This window comes from Pempheris klunzingeri, chromosome 22, assembly GCF_042242105.1.
Source record: "Pempheris klunzingeri isolate RE-2024b chromosome 22, fPemKlu1.hap1, whole genome shotgun sequence".
In the NCBI taxonomy this organism is placed as follows: Eukaryota; Metazoa; Chordata; class Actinopteri; order Acropomatiformes; family Pempheridae; genus Pempheris; species Pempheris klunzingeri.
This window is the reverse complement of record NC_092033.1, coordinates 11323695-11347760: the sequence shown is the minus strand read 5'-3', so window position 1 is coordinate 11347760 and position 24066 is coordinate 11323695. Positions and strand designations below refer to the sequence as shown.

Sequence of the window (24066 nt, the reverse complement as noted above, 5' to 3'; positions counted from 1 at the left end):
ATGGCAAGATGACCCCATTATTAACCAGCTGTGGATATTGAATAGTAATTCATGTATGTATGTCCATGTGCTATTACTACTATTATTGTTTCTGTTTTCTACATGTGTCTTTTCATGCAGTTGCATGATATTTATGTCAGTGGGAATTCACATATCCATATATCCCATATTTATTGTGTAATATAATTATTCTAATTTTAGTTGTCAGTGTTTTCGTTGGTGAGACCCTCATGGAGGTTTTTTTTATTTATTTCACCAGCACAATCCCTTTATAAGATCGTGTTTTATGTGTTTTTTCCTATTACTTAGAAAATTGTAAATAAATACTAAAAATGAATACTTAGAAAATGAATATGATAATTAGCAAGATAATAATATTATCATTATCATTATTCTCATTGGGCACAGATATAAATGTCACATATGACTTAACACATGCATGAAATTAAATCTCCACTAAGTCCATGTGTTACAGTAACACACATTTTTTGTTTTGATTATTATTCACATTTGCTCATTACTTTATTAATATTTGACACATCTATCCTCTTGTTTCCGAATGCTGTCCAGCTTTTTTTTCACAAACTTATTGCAAATATTTCTAATTTCTATCCATGATTGTTGATTTTTGCAGCACTTGTTTTCTTTTCTCTTACTACGTTTATTATGCACCAAAATAAATCTCTTGTATTTCAGAACCTACTTGAAAATAAACCTGATTCCTATATTTCAAGTAGATTTACCTAAAGGCACCATAAAAGTAGGTTGCAGCCTAAACCACGTCATGGTCGGCGTGTCTATTGTTCAGAAAGTAGAGGACACAAATGCTGGATATCAAGGCCGGAAGCCATGCAAATAGTTCCTAGAAGAGCAGCAGGCGGAGGAGCGAGGCTTGTGGCCCCCGAGGCTTTTATTTTGAAAGCTGTAACCGGATGTTGTGCTCCTGGACGTGTCCGCTTTGACGCCGACTGCAGCAGCAGAGAGGAAGAAGCAGGCAGCAGGACTGGAGCAAACCCAGCGGTCTCAGCCTCATGCTTCATCCCGGGCACCTCTCCTCCTCCTGTCCGCTGTCGACCACATTGTGACAATATTTATTTTTTATTTGTATTATTTAACTAGAAAAAGGAGAGGAGGGGGAGAAGGGGGCCGAGCCATGGAGCTTTATTGCCTGGAGTCGGACATAGTCGTGAAAGCCCTGCCTGACCCAAACATCCTCTATGATGACAGAGTGTTGCAAAGTTTATTAACAATTGAAGACAGGTTTTTACCTCCGTGCTCATATTTCCAGCGGGTCCAGAGGGATATTCAGCCTTATATGAGACGAATGGTTGCAGGTTGGATGCACGAGGTTTGTGGGTATTTTCTGCATTGATGAGCTAACCTAACTGCTGTAGCTAGTGAGAGTTTGTTTTTGCATGTTTACACACACATTTAAGCTAGTTTAGGCTCATAGACCGAGTGTTTTAGTTCATGGAGGGTTGTCAGAGATGTTGACCTATTTGACAATTGAATGAGAGTGACTCACCAAAGGCGTGGGAGAGTCGGAAATTCCACCACGGAGAAAATTCAGCTTCAAAGAAATAGCCTAGCTAGATATTTACATTGGTTTAAAGCTACAAAGGTGGTGCTTTCTCATTACTAGCTAGCTCAAGCAACAGGGGGGAAGTTAATGTGAATTTACATAATCGAAAACCGCATATTTCTCCTTCTTGATAATTATTATTAATTTTCTAAAATGACTCAAGCTCTGCCTTTGGCCGGGAAACGTGCATGCAAAACCACTTTCATTTTTGAAGATAAAAACCACTTATTTTTGGCCAAACTTGCGTTTATGAAACTGTCGGAAACCACTTTAACACAACTTGTAAACATTGTGCACATGTTTTGAGGCTTCTAGGTGATATATTTTAATTTTAAATATATTTTTGAAATACGACATGCCCCAACAAGGAAGAGGACTTGAATGGCGACGTTTTCCTGAACGACTTCCTATTGAACCAGTTTGTGTTTGCCTTGCCCTGACTTTGCAGGCTTTGACTGAGTACAGAGATGTGAACATTAGTGATTAAACTTTTAATTAAAAGACAACACCAGCATAGAAAAATCAGTCTTTAGCAAAACTACCCCCAACTTTGCTCTTCTGCTTTAAAGAATACAGTCAATAGTCTGCTTTATATTTCCCTTATTTTACATGTAACCTAATATGTGTGTTTCTGTTACTTTTCTGTCTCATTTTAGGTGTGTGAAGAGGAGAAGAGTAATGAAGACGTCTTCCCTTTAGCCATTAATTATTTGGACAGATTTTTAGCAGTGATGCCCACAAGAAAGAGTTATTTGCAGCTTCTGGGAGCTGTGTGCATTTTCCTGGCCTCCAAGTTAAAAGACTGCATGCCGATATCAGCAGAAAAACTTTGCATGTACACAGACAACTCCATCACAACGCGGGAACTGCTGGTAAGACCTGATGCTTCAAAAGCCCCATTCATTCACGGGAGCATCAAAATGCAGTGCCATATTTTGGGATGCTTTTATAATGCTAATAGCTATATTGGTTTCACAGGAAGTATCCCATTTTCCTTATAACTGGAGCTGTGCACAATACAGCCACATCCTTTCTTTGGATCCATGTGGACTGAAGAGGCGCGTGATGCCACCTAGTGCCAGTTATGCAGTATAGGATTTGGATAGCTTGCAGTTCGTAGAGTTGCTGTGTATTTCAATTAGATGCAGAGGAGTTTACACAAAAACAACAAAATAGCCAAGATGCTCTTTAATCTTACCACTCCACATATATATGAGTAATAAACAAGAGGAGTTGATCTCTGTTTGCCATTTACGAGCATACTTTTAATCCTTTATTAGTGGAATGCTGCTTATTAAGACCGGTGTAGGAGTAGCCACAAACGTTGAGCTGCTGCTTTTGAGAGCAAAGTAGCCGCCATTTTTCTTTACAATGGCATAGAATTAGGCAAGATGCACATCATGCCCAAGTTGCTTCTATCGTCCGACCAGCGGTCCAAGAACTGAAGACTCGACAAAACATTTCTTTAGGGTTTGTACTTTCGTTTAGACAAAGCAAAGAACTTAAAGAAAAGAAAACGATTGGCTGTTTTTTGTATAGACAAAATGGATAATTCAGAAAGTAATCATTAGTCGCAGCCCTTAAAAAAAACAGCAAATCCTCCCAGGTGAAAAGCTGCGGCGATGAAATGCTTAAAAATAACTTAAAAGATTAGATTAAAAATCAAAATCTTCCAACCAAAATAGTCAAGATCAAACAAACAAAATTAACCAAACAGCTCCACATGCTCTCTATACATCCTCCTTCCTCGCCTACAGCTGTTGAGGGAAATTACATTCGCTCCATATTGTCGTAAGACTCCAGGTTCCTGGATATCCTGACAGGATGCACAGAGAAGCTGGCAAGAGCCAGTGAAAGATGCTGCTGCTCTTCCTTGTAATGAGCACTCTGCTGCTGCTGCTGCTGCTGCTGCTGCTGCTGCTTCAGCTGGAGGAGAGAAGTTACAGAGGGCGGAGGGGAGGTTGTGTTGCGGCAGCTGTCCAGGAAGTGAGCGCATTGACAAGCAAGCCTCCACCCTGATCATCGCACAGTCAACAGCGCTTTTCTCCACACGGATTAAAATCTGTTAAAGCCAAGCATGAGTGGTGCAGGTTATGTACAGGAAACCCACATAAATGTGAACCTCAGCTGACATTTCAGATAAGAGATGAGTGATTGGAGTAGGGGAGGGGGACTGTCCCTGCCGGCTTTGGGGTTTTGGTGTTTACTACATGTGCTTTTTAAGTGACACATCATCATTTATCAGCATACATTCATCAGTGTAACATATGTCTCATTCATACAGTTGGCCACTTTATTTGCTTCTGCTTCACTTTTTATGGATGTTAACATACCCTTAAAAATGTGAAGCAAACTAAAATTATTATAAAGTTATTGTTCCTTAGACTTAATACGCTTCAATTAGTCTTTTAAGAGCCTCGTCTTTCTTTTATTTGCTACTACATACAGGTGTTGGATTAAAGGAAATAGAAACGTAAGACTTGACTCAGTAATACTCATGGTGCTGCCATCCTCTACAGGGGTTCTCAGGGGTGACCGAGTGATTCTGAGATCACAATGAAATGATGCTTTAGACATATTTTAGAGTGGCCTGTAAGTGTCCTGCACATGGCTGACCTCATGGACTTGGTTTTTCATACTATGGGGTGACAACAGATGGCTTGATGGGGAACCAAGATGAGAAACATCAGGGAATGTAGCAAACTACAAACCTTTCACTACAGCAGGAGTTTCATCGTGGGTATTGAGCAGGTTGATGAGAAATATGGAATGAAAATCAAGACTTGAAAATGCTAAAAAAACATGTACATACAAGTGTTTGAAAATGTGTATGGCAAGCAGGGATTTGTGATTTTGTATCTGGATTTGAAACCTACAGATGGGATATGGAAATGCTTAGATTTGAGTGTGTGTCTTTGAATCTCTTGTCTTAACGTGTGAAAATCAGAGGAAAATCTCATCAGTGTAGTGGCATAGTGAGACTTATGGAAAACCTGGGCGGCCATTTGATTGGGCAGAAATCTGACAACCGAAAAACTGCTTTTGTCACTGCTTTTTTTTTCCTCTATGGAGAGTTTTACTGATTCTGATAATGACGACGACGACGGCTCATTCTGTCTCTGCGCTTTTCTAACCAACTGTTGTGAGCACATCAGTGCACATTATTTCACGGTGCAGTTACACTCTGGTTTCTTCATTTTGTGTATTGATACTTTAAGTTTAATCGTTCTTCTTGATATTTTTACTCAACATACTGAAAGCCAGTCAGGAAAATATGAGAACATTAGAGAATTGTAAAGATTGACTCAACGACACAGGAAATTGAATCATGAAATGCGTTCACCTCCCTTGCTGGTGCAGAAGCTGACTGTATGAAGACTCAGCTCTGTGCAGCTGCCTCTGTGCACCACAAACTCAATGTAGCTGTTTGAGGCTTGTGACAGGAAGGAAGGGGCTAGCTGTCTCATTGGCAGGGCCTCTAAGCAGGGCAAAGCTTGTCACATGCCGGCGATATGAATACAAAGGATGCGAGGAATGAGAAAGGCATGCAGATAATAAGATACAGCGAGGAGAGATAAAGTGAAGAAATGTTACTCTTCTTACACAGCCATTTCCTCTGGGAATAGGGACGGACTGATCTTTTTCACGGTCAATGGAGGCATGGCAGCACGCCATTTAATCCTCTGACTAAGAAACACAAGTTGAACTGACTGATGCTTAATCTACCATCCATTTCTGTCTTTTAGGACTGGGAGCTGGTCGTGCTGGGGAAGTTGAAGTGGAACATGGCCTCGGTCATCCCCAATGATTTTATAGAGCACATCATTCGCAGGCTGCCCCTTCCCAAAGACAAGCTGGCGATGGTCCGCAAACACACACAGACATTCATTGCCCTCTGCGCCACAGGTAACACAGCTGCGCATCTTTTCATGTGCTTTTTCTGACCTATTTGCTCACTCGCACGCTCACTTTGCCGCCTCGTTATTCCCACATCCACCAGAATATTCCCACACACACAAACATTCTCCCACCGTGAGTCATCTGTGACCTCTATCTTCTCTCCGCATACTCTACTGGCTGCCTTATCCACTTTCTAGTCTGTCCGCAGCCTTTTTCTTCACAGCTGCTCAAAGCTGCTCAAAGTGGTAACTTCCACATGACTCTTTTAAGTTCCTGCGGAAAAATCCTATCAGTGCTGCGTTTAGGTTAAGCCTTGTACATGGGCAACGGTAGCGATTTTATCATACTGTAACTTGCACTCCAGCTGCAGCCGAGTCATATAGCTGCTGAACTCCTACTCTACTCGGCCTGTATTGTTTGTTGACAGGGAAGCTTCCAGGTTTAAAAAGTCAGGGCTCTGATCCAGTGATCTTCCTTCCTCCTCCCAACCCGGCCTCATGTCCAAAATAAACTGGAGGCTCTGGAGAAACACAAACTCAGATGTCCCCTAAGGCCTCTCCCTAGGTGAATTTTCATAGCATTCCTTTGCCTATACTAGGAATCCCTCTAATATTTTCATATCCTGGTCAGAAACACTACTGCAGGATCACCTAATACACATAATATACAGCTCTCCTCTGTCACAAGACTGCCTTTCATCTGCTACCTCCTTTCAACTAATTAAATGATGGAAATAATACAAAGGGGGTCACTTTAATGCAATAAAATGCTAGTGTGGTCAGATCTGGCCAGCAAGCATTTGTTTACTAGAGCTGGTTATTGGAACCATAGTCCCCTTCAATGAGATTCATGCCCCGTTTAGCGCAGTTTCAGTGTAACACTTTTTTTTGTATTTGGGTGTGTGTCAGTGGTGGCCTCTGCTATTCATAAGCAGCTGGCTATATCCAAGCACAAAGCAGCCGCAGTGGAAAAAAAAGAGAGAGGCCTGCTGTGGTTATGCAGTAATGTAAATGTTTGGAGTTTTATATGGAGTTGAGATGTTATTCTTATGATGGAGGAGCTCCTCCTATGGACAGCTGGAGAGAGGAGAGGATGGGCGTAGTGAAGCCGGCTGCTCTCCAGGGTTTAATCAAAGATATCAGACCACTACGACTGGTTTGCACTCGGCTAGGTCTATGTGCTGGGTTGGACTTGTACAGCGCTTAACAATTGAGTGTGCCAACTCTCTGCCTTGTAAGATTGGTGTTGTTCACGTCCATGCACTGAAAAACCTCCAGGGACTCTATTCAGAAAACGTCCTAAACAGACGTTTAAAAGCATATTTTGATGGTGTGCCTCAAAGGAAACTGAAGTGTTAATAGTTGTTCTGAGCAGCTACACAAGGCGGAGTGAAAAGCCAAAAGGGGAGACGAAATATTATTTAAATTTTGGGGTTTTACAGCCAATTACAGCATTGGGTGGGTGTGAATGTCTGGTCTGAAGAAGGATACAGGAATTCAACACTGGAGGTGATTAGGTGCGGTTTGCAGCACATATGAACAAACAACCCAACAGCTATAAATCAATGAATAAATTAAGCCAATTTTAAGCTCTAGCTCTCTATATTTGTTCCTCACATTCTCTGACAAACACTGGTGACCCGTTGAACAGCAATCATGGTAGACGTAGTGAGGTTTGTTTTTAAGCACCATTTAGGAAGACTCCTAGTTGTCAATTAACATATTTTACGATTACGGCGCCCATAAATACCTGATCGAAGAAGGTTTCATTCACAGCCACGTGACGAGCTGTTCAAAAGCAACTTCAGCTCAGTACTTGCTGAGGTGAACTCTCCATGGCTGCCTCCTCTTCCGCCTCCTCCGTCCAGGCCTGCTGTCGCTTAAGCCTGTAGACTTGGATATGTACCGGAGGGAGCCGTTCCTGGATCTCATTGCACAGCGAGTAGGAGGATTCCTACTCTGCTTTTCTAATCAGAGCTGAAGTTTCTATGAAGGAAACCACACAGGTTACACCATGCAGCTACGTCTGTTGAAATTCAGACTGTGGGAAAGTCAGATTCAGCTGTGGAACGTGTATATTGAAGGTGGTTCGGATGTTTGCTCCCCTCATGCATCTCCCATACTTCCTCTGGGCTGTTTTTATGTGCTACAGCTCTTGGTGTCACAGCTACAAATTTGATTTCCGTCTGCCACCATGACCTAAAGCTGCTGTTTGACTAATTGCACATTAATACTCTTTCCTCTTCCCTCGCCAGATGACCGCCTTGCCATGAACCCTCCCTCCATGATCGCCACTGGCAGCATGGGAGCTGCTGTCTGCGGCCTGCAGCTGGACCACAATGACCAGAGGCTGAGTCGAGACAACCTGACAGACCTGCTGGCCAAGATCACCAACACAGAGGTGGTGAGTAGAAGAGCAAAGGAAATGTAGACCTGCCAGAAGTAATCACTCAATGGTTTTTAGTGCTACACAACAATGCATTGTTAATAATATTCATTGTAACATCTCACGACAGCAGCATAAAAGGCCCTTTAGTAAACAACAGTGATGACTTCAGTAGTGGCAGATTGAAGCTATTTACTTTTCATGGAGAGAGAGGGAGAGTAAGCTTTTGGCTCTTGGCTGTGGAGCCAGACTGCTGCTATAAAGAGCAGCGGCAGAGGGAATGTCTTCTTAAAACTCAGAGCCCACATTCTTGTGGTAGGACACATGCAATTTCTTTGCATGGCTCCCACTTTAGCTGCGTGCCCCTCCTGGTGGAGGAATATGTTTGTAATGAAGTTGAGCAGCGTCTTTTCCAGAGCAAAGGCCAATGAAAAAAGAGACAAGCTGTCCGCAAACCTGCAGACCAACACTTCATTGGATGACTGCATAAATACATGAAATCTCATTCACTTTAATCAGTTGGCCGAATTAGCGAGGCAGTGGGAGTTGACGGAGCTTAAAAATACGTATGTGTTTGACTTGGATGCATAGCTGTAAAGTAAAGCACCTGTTAAGTCGTCATAATTGGCTTATATTCATTTTACAATGTGCAATACTGAACATTTTGAAATTTGAATGCCGTTTGTACGGAATAAAGGCGCTGTGTTAAATGCAATGGGGGTCAATGGGCTTCCATAGACTTTAATACATTATGCAATTTATAAAGCGTGCATGCCAATATGATTCTGTACAGTTTATCAGTTTGCAATAATTAACATTTTGAAATGAAAATAGAGTTGATACTGTGCACAGGTGCTGAGTTATAGATACAATGGAGGCGATGGGTTGTCATAGACTTTAATGCCATCATGTCGCTACACCATCACAACCAGCTTACGTACATTTGATCACTGTGCAGTTAAGGGACTGGGTACTGTATACAGGTACTGCTATAAATACAACTGAAGCCAATAGACCTCTATAGACTTTAATGTATTACAACCTCGTAATAAAACAAATCATAGGTATCGATAAGAAAAGTCACAGCAGACATAAACAAATAATTATGTGCACTAAAAATACTACTTATACCATATTTATCCCAGTGTGTGCTTTCATTGTCACAGTGAGTCATTATTACACTAGAGGACGAGTTTAGACGCCTAGAAATCCAAAAAGGCCACAGCCGATGGGCCACGGGAACAACACAGTTGCCTCTTTAGCTTGTGGTTATGTTGCCATGGCGACGTGGGCCCCCGCAACCCAGCCGTCACAACAGGCGCTCCGACTTCAGCCCATCGGTTTCCAATTATCCGTACATTTCAAAGGAATGTTGGCCTCTTTGCGAGCCTTGGTTCATTCTTTTAAGAGTGCTGCAGCCGGCTCAGTGAGGCAGACCTCCCACATTTTCCACACAGAGCTGCACAGGGACCGAGACGCAGAGAGAGAGGGAGAAAAAGAGAGAGAGGATCCCCTTTCACCAGAGAAGTTGTCCAAAAACATCCGGTCCCACTGTCCTATATTCTTTTTTACACCCAAACTCAGAGGGTCAGGGTGCAGTAGGTCAAAGCCATTTCCTCTAGACCTCCACATGGGACTGACCCTGCTGTAAACCCAAAGGGGGGAGAAGGAGGAGGGGAGTCCAGAGTTTCAGATCTACTTATCTGTTCTCTGATAGACCACAGAGTCCTTTCAGGAGCCTTGCCCCCACACATTCCTCCTGTTTTCATACCTCAGACGTGCTCAGGTCTCGTGTCGGTGAGGGTTCCTGTGCCCACCGTGCAGCTCACTGCACTGTGTTGTTGGTATTGGAGTGTGCTGGTACCCATTGTTCTGGTCATGATGCAGACAGGACCACCTACCTCCAGACACATAATTCCCTGTTGGCATGCCATGCATGTGACCTAAGCTGTTAAACAACCTGCACATCAGATGTGATGAAATGCCAGATTTGTGCACCATAGTGCTTGTGTACAGGCGTACCGATTAGCCCCTCTGGTGCCCGTCCATTAACCAGTGAAAGCAATGAACACGTAGTAGTAATATAGCTTTATTTGAGTATCATGTTCTATAATTCTTAGCATGAATGCACAGAAACTGAAAACAACCTGGACTCAAGACGGTTGTGTGGTCAATGTAGTAATGGCTACATTGTCTTAAAAGCACTTAAACTCAAGCAAAGGTGAAACTGAAGTGTGCGTATGTGTAACGACGTCTGACCCTTTTTGTTCCAGGACTGTTTGAGGGCGTGCCAAGAGCAAATAGAGCGTGTTCTGGCCACCAGCCTGCAGCAGGGCCAGCAGTACCGGCAGGAGACCAGGGTCAGAGCGGGCAACAAGGCCATGGAGCAGCAGGACCAGTCCAGCACCCCCACAGACGTACGGGACGTCAACTTATGAACGGCCACCACCACCCGACTCACACCCACCACTCATGCCTGTCTACCAATGAACTAACGGGAGCGAGAGGGTGTGGGCTGCCAGTATCAACGTTAAGACGCCACAGGGGCGATGGTGTGACAATCTATGAACTTTTAGAGAATAAGAAATTTCTAGTTTTTCTCCTTTTTGCCTCATCCATACCCGATTGGGTGTATTTTCACCTTTCGTAGGGGCCACATGTAATCAAACAAGCTATTTAAAAACGGTAAATTCTTGGAAAACTTGATAGTGCCTTTGGTTTCCCAGAATGGAAACCTGAATTTATTTTCATACTTGAAAAAAAAAAACAGCATAATTATATGAAATATACATATTTCTTTTGATACAACCTAGCAAAAATAGATATAATAAATACTGTATATTTAGCTAGCATTTAGTTATGTTACTCTTTCATCATCTTTAGTGAGAAGTTATCAATCCACAGTTTCATTGGGGTTTTCTCACCAGTGATTCATTCTCACTTGTGCAGGAAATTTACATTAGTGAATGGAATTCTTATAGTACAGTACCTGGCATTTAAACCAAGCTGATACCCAGCTGGAGGGGCTCTACTGTAGCTAGCTGCTCTCTCTTTCCATCAGTCATACTGTGCACCTGTAGCACTGCTTACTATTTATGCTGAAAAGTGCTGGCCAGGAGTGGGCTGGGCCTGCTCACAGAGGAAGGATATGAGGGGCTTTGAGGTCTGGAGCAGTGGCTCCTGTTAAAGATTAGCACAGAGGACAAGGTCAGTTATTAAGGTCTTGATTTCACTGCTAAATCTGCAGACCCATACAGTATGTTAATAGGTCGGTATGTACATGTATTTTAATTCAGCCATGCTACATTATCATTGTTCTGTTCTTGGTGTGGCTCCTACATGTTGGCGAGCTATTAGGAGTGTTTAGTGAACGGTTTTCAGGGGTTTGAGCCTGATGTCACGTTATTGGAGAAAAAGGAGGTTTGGCAAGTTTTTTTTCCAGATTTGAGAGGAAATGATTGCAGGTCGGAGGGTTTTTCTTGTGAGGCTTTTTTGGGAAAAGAGAGGAACGTGGAAGTCTGGATCAATGAATGATAGCGAGATGGCGAGGATGTTAACTTAAGCTATACGTTTCTGCAGTGGCTCGATAAACACAGGGGTAGGGAGAACCTTTGATGTCTGGGGTCAATCAGTTTAGGCGTGCTGCAGTTTCTTCTGTTATCAATTTTACTATTAACTATTTTTTTTGAGAGTGAGCAACTTGGAACAATATTGATGCACTTTTAAAAACACACTCCTTAAGAACGGTAAGGGGATGCTGGTTGAGGAGAATTCAGTGGGTTGTTAGGGTTATCTTTTTTTTTATTTTTTAGCTTTTCTTTAAGTTATTTGATTTTTTTTCTGGGCTGGATTCCCATGGGGTAATGCAACGTTGTCTTGAAAGCTTCGCCCCAACAGGTGAGTAGACGTAGGATAATCTGTGTTACAGTAAAATAGTATAGAAACTAAGGAAAACCAAGTCACTTGTAGGCTTAGATTTTTTTTTGTTTTTGATTCAGTGTGATTATTTACTTACTTGAATTTTTTTGTTAATTCATAGCCAAAACCTTCCAATAGTTCTTTCAGAGTTACACACATACTGTGTCCTAAATATTCTTGTTGATATTTTTCCTCCTCTTTATGTAAACCGCTCTCTGAACTGAAGTTTTAAAACTGTCATTTAGTGAGTTTCCTGCATGATAGACGTGGGTGGTTTGAAGGGGTTTACATGCTAGGAAGGTTTGACTGTATATAACCAATTCCTTCATGAGCAGAAATGTTAGAAGTCCTCATGACATTTTAGAACAAAAAAATGGTGTTTCTAAATTGTATTCATGCATGGTCTGTTGTGCAAAAAGCCAAATGTTTTTTTTTATTTTTATTTTTTATAAAAAAGTGCTTTAAGCAGAAAAAATGTTTATGCTTTTAAAGGTTTTGTGTATAATTTGAAAGACAGAATTCCAAAGTGATAAAACTCGATTATATACATCATTCTCTTGCTGCTATGAAGCTTTTCTTTTCTAGTCTTACACAAAGATGCCTTATTTTGATTCACTTGTGTGCTGCTATATTATGAAATTTTGTATATGTAACAAGTCTTCCTTGCTTTTCTGTTGTATGTGTACTGGAGGGAACGTAACACAGTTTGGTGCGGGACTGGAAGTACTTGTGTTTGTTGATCTTTTTGATTAGCATGTTTTATTCTTTTATTGTTTCATTTGTATCTTTATATTCTATCATATTCTTGCTGCTTCTTTGTAATGTTTGTGTTCCTCAGGTTAATTTGGACAGAGAGCGAGAGGCCAACTCTCATTACCTCATCAAACTTCACAGTACACACATTTTTTTCATTCTGAATTTGTTGGACGGGTTTCACTTTTTTTTTCTGTCTGGATGAACGGAGGTTCGTTGCTTCTTCTCTTTAAATCAAGAAAAGAACCCACTGAGCAGTTATAAGTGCCTATGCTTTAAATAGGTTATTTCATATATCTAAGTAAAATAAGCAGCCTATGCTGTATGTTATACGTGTATCAGAAAGACAAAAAAAAATGTGTTAGTTTTTTTTCCTCCTTGGGAGTTTCATTGGCATGTTTCGATCAGTTCATTGGAATGAAGTGGAATATCGTTTATTTTTGAGGTACCCATTTAGTCAAAGTTTAAACCACAAGAATGTTTTATCATTGTTCAGTGTGGTTGTTATTACTCCAAGTTCCTCTCCCACTGTCCCCATGTGCCACCACACTGTGTACCTCATCAATTTCTCCTCAATAAATTGGCTAAAATCACATGAGTACTTTATTTGTTGGACTGTTACCTCTCTGTTGCCACCAGAGGGCGACTAAAACACTGAAAACATGCACAAGAACAAGAACAAGTGGTTCTGGTTTTTAAGATTCTATATAAGTAATTTTTCTATTTGGTGTGTCTGGATGCATATAGATATGTGTATAATGATAATGGTAACACGTTGGGTGGAGGTAGAGATGGCTGGTTGTTTCTTTTCTTCTTTTGGTTCCATATTGATATTAGATATTTTAAAGCAATGTTCCTGAGAATGTCCTATTTATCTTAAATGATAGTTGCTTGGTTTTACTAATACTTTTATGTATCAAAATTTGTCTAAGCTTTATATACCATTGAATATGAGGAGCAAATGAACATAGTTAACCATATTTAACATTTATTTTTACGAAATCATCGAAAAACTAGCAAATACCCCTGACTTTACTTGGCCAATAAATACCTAAGAACATATTTTAATATAGTATGGGGTTCTCTTAGATAATTGGAGTTAAAATTTAGGCTTGTTGATAAAAGTGATTAAAACATCAGACAAAACATAATATAAAACATAACATAATGTAAAGTACGTGGATGCTTTGATAGTACACCAAAACAAAACACATTTTTGTACACATATGAATACAAAAGTACATGTTAAGCAGTTTAAAAATAAGTTATATTATGAATAAACATATGAATATATATGTATATATAGATAGATATAAATACAATAATTCTTACATTGTGTTCTAATTATCACAAGAGGAGAAACAGGCAGAACATATAAATTACATTAGGTTACAGGTTTAAACGTAAGTTAAAAGTTGAATTTTCACATTTATTAATTATTTTCTTTGCTGTTATATAATAAACACATGTGGTTTCAAATTGGAGGAAAAATTGCGTCTCCTTTAATGATTTGAATGAATGTAAGCAACATTTAAAGCACACATTGTAAATATTACCAGTTTTTTTTTACGCAGCTCTGCAATGCGATTTGATTTACGTCATGACGCGATTACGTCACTGACTGCAGCTGAAGCAACCAGGAAGTAGCACCAGAGCCGCTGCTAAAGATGTTTACATTCAGTCTAACACTGATACGACAGTAAGTGATTATTTTAAAGGCTTAATTTACCTTTTTATTGCCAGAGGACTGAACATGAATGAATATATAGCGTGGTTATGTTCCACAGAAACAGTTTGTCCTGTCAGTTTGGTAATGAAGCATGTGAAGCTGTGCGGTTTGACTGAACAGAAACAAGACTTAGCCTTAAGTAAGCTAACTAGGCAAATGTGTATATTGTGTTTCAGCCTTCCAAGCTAGCAGTATATTTAAACACAGTTACTAACTTTGTTGTATAATGATGTGATACGACTAAGCTAATTCAATGATACTGCTTTGTATTCACACAGTGGGGAAACGCAGTACAACAGGGAAAAACTGCTGCAAGGTATGTAGTTAAAGTCTGATAGCTGTAGCTCACACTCCTCACACTTCCTTTTCCAGTATGGATTTCACTGCACTGCTCTGGTCAAACATGGGTGTTGAAGTGCAAAAAACAACACTATATTATATTTGATTAACACTAATATTTGCACTGTTCAAAGACTGCAAACACTGTGTTCCTAGGACAAGGTGTGGACACGCTCCTGTCAGAAACAGGCGTGCAGCAGGGTGAAGCGGTAGGACGATACCTCAGAGACATATCATTCAACAACGTTTTTGCCAGTAACCTACAGCGGGCCGTGCAGGTAAGACAGACTCATTCATTTTTAATCTCACAGTGTAGTTGGGTTACTGAGGCAAATGACTGTGACAGGAGCAGCTGACAAATGGCCGCTGGGACCATCTGGTTATTACACACAGATTAGGGGACAGTGAAAGAAAAATCACTGCCCTGCTGCTGTCTGCAAACTGGCTAAATAGGTGGTTTATGCTGGCTTAATACACCGTCAGATCCTGTAGATTTCAGGGCTCTTACAAACTCCTGAAAGTTTGAAACATACTCGATTTTATCGGTCACGTTTTCAAGGTTTGGAAAAGGCTTGAAATTGAATATACTCATTGAAAAGTGCTCGTTTTTCAACATGACCCGGCATTTCATCTACACATCTCATGTAAACTAGAAATCTTTTAATATTTAAAATGAGACAATCTTGTTGTCATATTTGTTTGTTGTGTGACGATATAATTCATTGCTGTGGGTGTAAAGGAATTCTGTAAATTTTATTTTGTAATTGTCCACAAATTGCATGTAAAGACCAAAACCAACAGTGATTTGATCCTATGTCACTTCATTACCATGAACCATAGCACTGTAGTTTATTTTCACTTGATCCCACATATGTCCTGCAGCGTTAATCTGCAGCCATGCAACAAATGCACGGTTTACTCCTTTGTTTTGGGCTGCATCTGTTTAAGTTTAAACTTATTTACCCTTTAGTAAATGCGAGAATATATGTTTGCGACCCTTTTTTACAGATAAGATTTACATCATCAGAGGGAATGAAGGGGCCGGTCACAGACAGGGTAGCAAAGTGACACATTGTTGGTTTTGGCTTTTTAATGGGAACTGTTGACAGTATCCTGTTTTGAGTTTTTTTTGTTTCGACTATTTTTGAGGTGTCACCCCTGTTTGAGGACTGAGTGGTTTGGATAAAGAAAATCTTTGTAAAACTGCCCAATATAATAAAATATCAGGTTTCCATACATGATGACAGCGTGGAGATCTTATAGAGGACATGGCTATGAATTGAAATGATGTTCCATCTTTTATTGGAGGGACTGCTGATGTGGGTTGATGAAATTTCTTCTTGTTTAACAGCCTTACATCAGTGACCTTTTTATTGAGGTAATACCAGACCTGGTGATTGTCCTCTAGCCAAACCTCACGCACTTTTCCTGTAATTAACATTCAACATCTTCACTAACTCTTACCTGCTCATTTGGCTCCATTGCTCTCTGTCATTTTTAATGTAAAACAGTACAGGGCCAGTTTCCCAAAAGCATCTTAAAGCTCCAATGATCTTAGCCCTTAAATGGTCTATAAACATTATGGAAATCTATTGAGCCATGAATATGTAACTTGTTTATTTCCCATCAGGAACAAATAACTCTGTTAAACCAGTCCTTGGTGTTTTCTCCTGGCTGTGAAGGACAATTGAAAAGCAGGATGCATGCAAAGGACTTCCAGATATGAAATAGCTGTGTGAACATTCATGTCCCTGTGGTCTTTGACTCACTGATGCTGACAATGTATGAAAGACTTTATAGTTTGACCGTGACAGAGTCTTTTGGCACTTACAAATGTCTTGAGTCAGTAATTTCCAGGTTACATTTCCTCCGTCAGACAGCTGAAATGATCCTGAGGAACAACACTCACTGCTCTGGCACGGCGATGGTTTTGGAGCCGTTACTCAGAGAGAGGGTAAGATGTCTTGTCTTTCTACTGCTTCCAAAAGTTAAAGCATTGAATAGAGTAAAAAATTCCTCTCTGAGCTTCTGAGTGTTGTTAATGCAGGGTTTTGGCGTTGCTGAAGGGCGCCCCAAAGAGGATCTGAAGAACATGGCCAACGCTGCCGGCCAGTCATGTCGTGACTACACCCCTCCGGGAGGAGAGACTTTGGACCAGGTGAGTCAGATACACTCACAGACACCGACTGTACAACTCTGTTAAGAAAGTTGAAAACAGTCACTTTGAAACTCAAGGTCATGAGAGCATTGCTTGTGCAACAGCGCCATGTAGTGCTCATTGTGCATATTGCATCTAAAACTCGATATTTCCATTGTTCTTTTCTTCTCTTTCATGCTGTTGGAAGCACACTCAGCTCACTACCTCACCGCCTTGTTTTAAGCTTTGTGATCATGTATTTTTTAGTGAATTTAATGGATTTTAGAGCGTTATATTAGCTGAAGATGTGGGAGATTTTTCTTACCATATAAAGATGCTTGTAATCTTTCAGTATATTAATTACAGTTATCATGGACAGTAACATGGCTTCCGCTGCCACTATAAATGCCATTTATTTCCTGTTAAATTTCTTTTCTATAATATGTCAGAAAATAGTGAAAAATACCCACTATTATATTTCCAGAGTCAGGAGTGACATCTTCAAATGCCTTGTTTTAGCCAACCAACAGTTCAAAACCCAAATATATTCTGTTTATATAGAAATCAGTGACATAACTAAATAGCAAATCCTCATATTGGAGAGGCTGCAGCTGAAAATGTTGGGCACTTTTGCTTGAGAAAAACACTTAAAACAATTACTAGTCTAAGTAGCTGCTGATTATTTTTTGCTCCATTAAGAAACTTTCAGCTCTATTTTTTAATACACAGTATGTACAAGGACAAAAGAATATGAAGAAAACTATTGACTAACTGACAGGGAGCAAAGAGGGAACATTGTCACTCTCAGCCACTGGCTGTGTCTCGTGATGTCAAACCTGCGGGTGTTTAGGAGTCTTTTTGGTTTGAACTTTCACCTTTTAGCTCTGCTTCACTGTCACCTTGCCTCCAGGTGAAGCTACGATTCAAGAAATTCCTCAAAGTCCTTTTTAAGCAAATGTTGGATGAACACGGCTGGTCAAGACCGGATGCCTCCACAGGGGAATCAGAAAATACTGCGAACGGGACTGCTGCTGCCTCCTCAGACGCCGCCCTTGGCGGTTCGGCTGACGATGGTCTCCAGGGAGTGTCGGTCCACGCTCTGGTCGTGAGTCACGGTGCTTACATCCGTGTGGCCATCAAGCACCTTGTAGAGGACTTGAAATGCTCTCTGCCTGCAGGGGTGAAGGCGTCCCAGCTGTTTTCACCCTGTCCGAACACAGGCATCAGTCGCTTCATTCTCACTCTGAGCCAGTCTGAGTGCGGCCCCGTCCTCTCCGCCGCTCGCTGCGTCTTTACCAACAGGAAGGACCACCTGGAAAACCTCGCAGCTGCCGAATAGTGTTGAGGGAAAGAAATGGGATAGAAGTCGTACGTGTGGAGCTGGCGTACCATTTGCGTGGTTATATACACATTCTCTGACAGGAAACAATCAAGAGCACCGAAGGGAAATAAAAGACCTCAGAGTTACCACAGATGACTCAGTACAACACTGCACAAGGTAAATGATGTGCTGTCAGTAATCAGTAGCATTTCACTGTGGATCAACAGTCAAAGTAACTGTGCAGTACTGTGCTATCAGTATCCTCAACCATCCAACTGTAGGACAGTAGGGACTCATGTCACACTATTTTAAAATTAATCTTAATGTTTTTGCCTCTTTTGTTAAACCAAAGTCAGAACTATTTAAGGTGTTATTGAACACTGTCGGTCGGTGTGGCATTATTACACTGGGTGGCTGCTCGTTTTACTGTGCAATACTACGTGAAAGCACTGACTCTGTGTTCAGTTTCATACACATGGAAAGGGAACAGAAAATAATACAGGTTGCACATTTCACAAACCGAAACTACATTCAGGACATCTGTCTGTGTATCTGTTGATGAGCGCTATATATTTATAAGTATTTCAAGCATCTTAGAGTTCAAACTAAATATTTCTTTCTTTCTTCTTTTTCTATTTTTAGAGTCAGTTTTTAATTTCCATTGAATGGCTGAGCCTCTCAGCCCGTCATGGCCTCAATAATTCAAACACAATGTGATCTATTTATGTTGATACTGCAAGTTAAAACCTATAAAGATGACTTCCCTTTGAACACAGATGCACTTTTACTATTCTGATACATAAAATATAACAGGAAATAGTGGAAGGGGACTTGTATCTAGATTGCTGTGTTTCTTGATATTTAAACAGTACTTGTGGGAAAGAGATTTGGTGTTTCTGTCATCACTATTAATTACATAAATGTAGTGTGTTCTTAAGCAGTTGCTAGGTAAACAAATTGAGTATTTTATTGTCTCTGATTTTGTGGTTGTTCCACTCATTTGACTTGTGCAATATAACATAACAACAACATAGATTTTTTTTATTGTGATTTTTTTGTGTCCCTTCATAATCTCAACTGCATGACAAAAAAGGTTTTTTGTGCTTGCAGCTAATCAAGGCAGCAATATCTTTTGATGTATTTATGGTAATGACACAACGACAAAATGTAAAAACCACTGAACACAAAGCACAAAACTTTACTGCTCTGACACTCTGATACAAAATACTGAAAGCAGTACTTGCAACATTTTGAGCAGCAAATATATATAAACTATATATAAAATATATATAATATCAAATGCTAGTTACATTTAAGTAATAAGGTGAGAGCCATAGGTTAGCAGCAGATCATTTTTGTGACCAGCATCGATCTAACTTTTTTGTTGACGTGCAACAGAATATAAAATCACAGTCAGTGTAAGGAGACCTGTCTCTAGATCACTGTGTTTCATAGTATTTATACATTATTTGGCAGGCGTTATGGTGTTATATCACTACAAAGTGCATACATGTAATCCAATAAATGACTTTTATCCAGTAAACACAAACACACAAGTATCCACATATTAAAAGCTTTCAGGGTGTAAGTGTAAAGGTAACTAAATCAGCTGACCAGCTCTTCAAACGTTCACTAATTAACACTTTATATGTTGTGTGTTTGATAGATATCAAAAGTAAGTGTAAAAGCAACAGTTTTGCAACATTTTACACATTTCATTCGTGTCTGTTTCTTAGCTGGTAGCAGCAACTTCCTGCAATCCGTGTCGATTGCCTGGCAACGGCAACAGGAAGCGGGAGGCTCATTCCCAAAATGATGAACTGTTCTATTAAATGGTTAAAGGTTAATGGGTGGCAGTGACCAAATTAACTGGTAGTTGGAGGAAAAATGGCACTAAGAGTATTTTTAAGTGTCATGACTCAGCTGAGACTCATGTACCTGTTTACTAATTGAGCGGAAAAGGTGTGAAAGTGCAGCTCATGAGCGGAACTGTTAAGTAACTGAGTCACTGTTAAACGTATTCATGACTTCCTGTCAGACACAGGCTGTTGGAACATAAAGTCAAAATAATTGGAAATAATACACAACTTGAACATGTTTGCTTCATTAGTTTATTTTGTCCCAAATTCAAGCAACACCATCCACAACTCCAACTCATACATTCAAAAACAAATCATGTCTTCTTCTATGTACATTTAACTGTAAAGCATCCTTATAAATACCATAAATAACAATAAAGGAATGGAATTAAATAAATAAATACTCTTTGGGACAGGTTTGCTGGTGGTGCCCAGCACTTGTAAAATCACAGAGTTCAGATTTGATATCAGGATTACTGCTCTGTAAAAGGTTGTTTACCCTGTAGTTATATTCCTTCAAGTCATTGATTAGACTGTACAAATACAGATATACTAGCACAACAAATACTGTAATTGTAGTTTTGGAAAGTTTTTGGAATTGCTGGTTTAGGTTCAAAAATCTAACAATAAACACACATCAAATCTTCAATATCCAACTCAGTAAACGTAGGACTTTAAAATATAGGCAAAACTTAACCCTAACTCTACTAAATGCATCTCTAAAGTATATTCATGTATATATTTTCTTTTCATATTACACCTGCCTGGTTTCACATCAGTAGACAGGGCCTTCTGTCCTCCAGAGGTAGGCTAAGTTAGGCTTCTGTCTTGAGATAACATCAATGTCACTTTGAGATGTGGGTTCCTCAGACCAGCTGTAAAAACCTCAATGAGAAGAGACGACGAAAGCAAAAAATTTACACATGCTGACTCATCCTCAGTGTTGGGATTCAGTATCTAAGGCTTTGTTTGACATTCCTGCATAACCAGGAATTGGAAATCGAATGAATGAATCATGTAGTTCTCCAGGGAAACCAAACAATGTTTTAAAATAATTCAATCAATTTAGTCTGTGGAAGTGTAGCTCACTGTGAGAGAGTGCAGGGAGGTGTTCTGATGTATCATATAAGTAGATGTCCCGAAATTCCTGTTACCACAAAGCCTCCATTTATCACCAAACCTGCTTTTGAATATTAAAAGTACATATTATTGATGAGATGAATCCGGATAAAAGACATATTATTGACATATAGACATCGTTATTGATTTAACTGAAATCTGCACTGAACTCCAATGCAGGAGAAGTACAAAGAAGTTTTAACTCTATAAATTGTGCAAAAAGGGGCTGAAAGTCAAGTCCAATATCTTGTACACACAGTGCATGAAAACACTGCATTTCTGAATGGCTGAAAAGACATTTGGTCAGTGTGGAAAAGAAGGAGCAATCTGAACGCTCTCCCTTCAGTTTTACAAAATAAAGTCAGATGTTAATACCTTTTTCCTGATCATGAACTACAAAGTTAAAACTGGACTCACTCAGACTAAGATTAAGGGACCCCCCCCCCCCCCAAGCCCCACCTGGCAAAACCCGCATCAGCCACCACTAAAGTCACCCCATGATCCCGGTGCTGCGGGGGCTGGCCGGGTTGGACGAGTGCACGTTCCAGGGGTCGTGGGTGGACGGATCCAGCGGCGTCTCCCGGGACACGTTGCGCACGTCGTCTCCGACCTCCACCTCCACCTCCAGGTCGGCGTCGTCCTCCGGCAGGGCCCGAGAGTCCGAGCCCTCCTCGATCTGACCCCCGTAGACGTTGTGCGGGTCGGAGGGATCCACCACCTGGTTCCTCTTCTCTCTGTGCAGCAAGAGGCGCTCCAGCGGCACCGTGTTCTTCTTGGGCAGGAAGAGGGAGGTCTGCGGCAGGTTCTGGCCCGCTGAGAACACCTGACGGGAGCCCTCCAGGTTAAACAGGATGCCGGTCCGGCTGGAGTAGTACACGTCCCGGTTGTTTTCCAGAAGTCTGTGGTTGAACAGACAGTCGTCCCTGAGGCAGATGGGCTGAAGGAGGGAGAGAGAAAATGTAAGTGCAATATACTACTTTTTTTCTTTGGAGTTCAGTTAAGTGAAGTTAATATGACAAAAAATCGTATGCAAAAAACCCCCAAAACAAACAAACAAAAAAAAACCAAAAGCCCTGCAACATTACTGCATATAAAGGTGGTAATAATAAAAAAAAGAAGTCCACAGAATAAATTGATGTTTAAACGTTTTATAGTTGAAGTAACTTTCGTGCGTAAAAGTGCGTAAAAGAACGCGGTGTCAAAAACCAAAGGCGTAAACCCTCACAATGGTGCCAAACATGAACACAAAACTAAACGTTTTTAGGACCGATTATTTAATAGTAACAATTAGTCTAACGTAGGGATAAAAAAGTAATTAAATAAATGGAGTTGAAGACCTTTTAGAGCTGCACTACGTTTGTGCGTAAAAAAGGAAGCGATGTTAAAAACGACGCGTAAAACACCACAAAGGTGCCAAACTTAAAAGTTCAGTACAAAGAGTCGACAGAATTGATAGTAATAATCAATCGAACCAAAGATGAACATTAACTTACCGAGCTGAATGGGTTGCCCTCCAAATCCATGCACAGGTAACGGCTACTTTTGACTCCGAGGATGGCAATACGCTCCCTTGTTTCAGATTTCAGTAAAATCACACCTGCAGGCAAGAAAATGCGACGAGTGTTAGACTGTTAATGACAGAACCATCATATTTCCACATCACACAAATCAAAATTAAATTTTTGAAAAAGGGGAAACCATATCTTACTATATGAACTCCTGACTGAGGTTTTGCGCACAGTGCCATCTAATCTGATCTCCAAGTAGAAGTTGTTCAGATCTGTGGATGTCTGCAGGTGAACATATCTCCTCGGGTTCCCCCAGTTGGATCCAACCAGTGGCGACGGGTTCGGGACCGTTTCCCCGAGAGGAAATCCCTGCAGGACGGCGATTAAGAGCGCCAGCACAGTGTCCCTCATCCCCAGTCTCATGCTGATGTCCATCCTGGAGCAAACCGGTGGTTTCCACTGCGAGCTGCTGGGAGACTTCAGATGCTCCGTTGTCCCAAAGTTTGGAGACAGTTCCTATTTAAAGCCCCCCGAGTGCCACTCCTGCTCACATCCTTTGAGTAAAAAAAAAAGAAACTCGCCCCCAAAGCAGATGTGCGGGTTTGCTGCAGCGGAAGGGCCACTTCCAGCCCTGTCTGTTTATCCCGGTGCTCTTGGTCAGGCAGGACTCTTTATTTTTGGTGACACGTCTTGACTCATCCACCTTAAACATTATTCTGTTTCCTAATGATCCGCTGGTTCCGTTTTTTTTTTTTTTTTAAACTTTAGACTAGACACATGATACTTTGGGGAATATTATTTGTTGAATAAATCAGAGCTAGAATAAGCTGTTAGTTACATGTGCGCTAAATTGATGTTTCCAATTCATATCCAAAGTCTACAAAAAGAATTAGTCATTAATTAGGCGTAGAATCAGTTGTTTTACACCATGTTGCTCATTCAGTCATAGTGAGGAGTAAGTTCAGTTTACTGCTTTCACGAACTTTCCCAACTCAACATGTCCACCAGCAGAGGGAGCCACTCCCGCATTTAGCTCAGTGTTACTAGACTTCATTAGACTGGCTAAACTATTTCTGGATGCTGGACTTTCAGCATAGGACACACTGAACTGAATTATGTCAAGAATACTCTTGAAAGTTGAGCTTGTTTTAGGGAATCCACGAAAACATTAAAACAGCTTCTCAAAAAAATAAAATGCATTTTCTCTCCAGATATTCAAACTCACAACCTTCCTCCAACCGTAAAAAAAACCAAGATAATTTAGAAATTTAATCAGTTTTATTTCTATAGTACTTTATACTAAAGTATACTAAAGAAGTACTTTTTACTTCACAACATTTCCCTGATGGCTTTAGTTGCTGGTTAGTTTCAGATTTAAATAAATAAAGAGGCATTTGATAGCCTATAAAATACAACACATCTTTAAAGTTTACACCAGCTGTTCCTATTACTTTTGTCTGATGTCCTCTTACAATAATGCTGTGTCTGTGTCTACTTGGGGACCCTGGTCTCAGCT

The 24066-nt window shown here is 40.5% G+C and overlaps 3 protein-coding genes across 3 annotated transcripts; 2 read left to right on the top strand and 1 right to left on the bottom strand.

The window, feature by feature from the left end:
* Positions 1–1005: 1005 nt before the first annotated feature.
* LOC139222135 (G1/S-specific cyclin-D2-like) lies at positions 1006–13131 on the top strand. The gene is made up of 5 exons (XM_070854112.1): positions 1006–1348; positions 2239–2454; positions 5329–5488; positions 7737–7885; positions 10141–13131. Exons 1-5 carry the CDS (start codon positions 1154–1156, stop codon positions 10303–10305), a joined length of 885 nt encoding a protein of 294 aa, XP_070710213.1. The 5' UTR covers positions 1006–1153; the 3' UTR covers positions 10306–13131.
* A 1022-nt stretch (positions 13132–14153) lies between these two features.
* tigarb (TP53 induced glycolysis regulatory phosphatase b) lies at positions 14154–19078 on the top strand. Its single transcript, XM_070853784.1, has 6 exons — positions 14154–14237; positions 14546–14583; positions 14763–14884; positions 16483–16560; positions 16654–16764; positions 17654–19078. Exons 1-6 carry the CDS (start codon positions 14206–14208, stop codon positions 18080–18082), a joined length of 810 nt encoding a protein of 269 aa, XP_070709885.1. The 5' UTR covers positions 14154–14205; the 3' UTR covers positions 18083–19078.
* Positions 19079–21532: 2454 nt separating this feature from the next.
* Positions 21533–22985, bottom strand: fgf23 (fibroblast growth factor 23). The gene is made up of 3 exons (XM_070854172.1): positions 22751–22985; positions 22536–22639; positions 21533–21979 (listed from the first exon to the last, which is right to left on the bottom strand). Exons 1-3 carry the CDS (start codon positions 22983–22985, stop codon positions 21533–21535), a joined length of 786 nt encoding a protein of 261 aa, XP_070710273.1.
* Positions 22986–24066: the final 1081 nt, after the last annotated feature.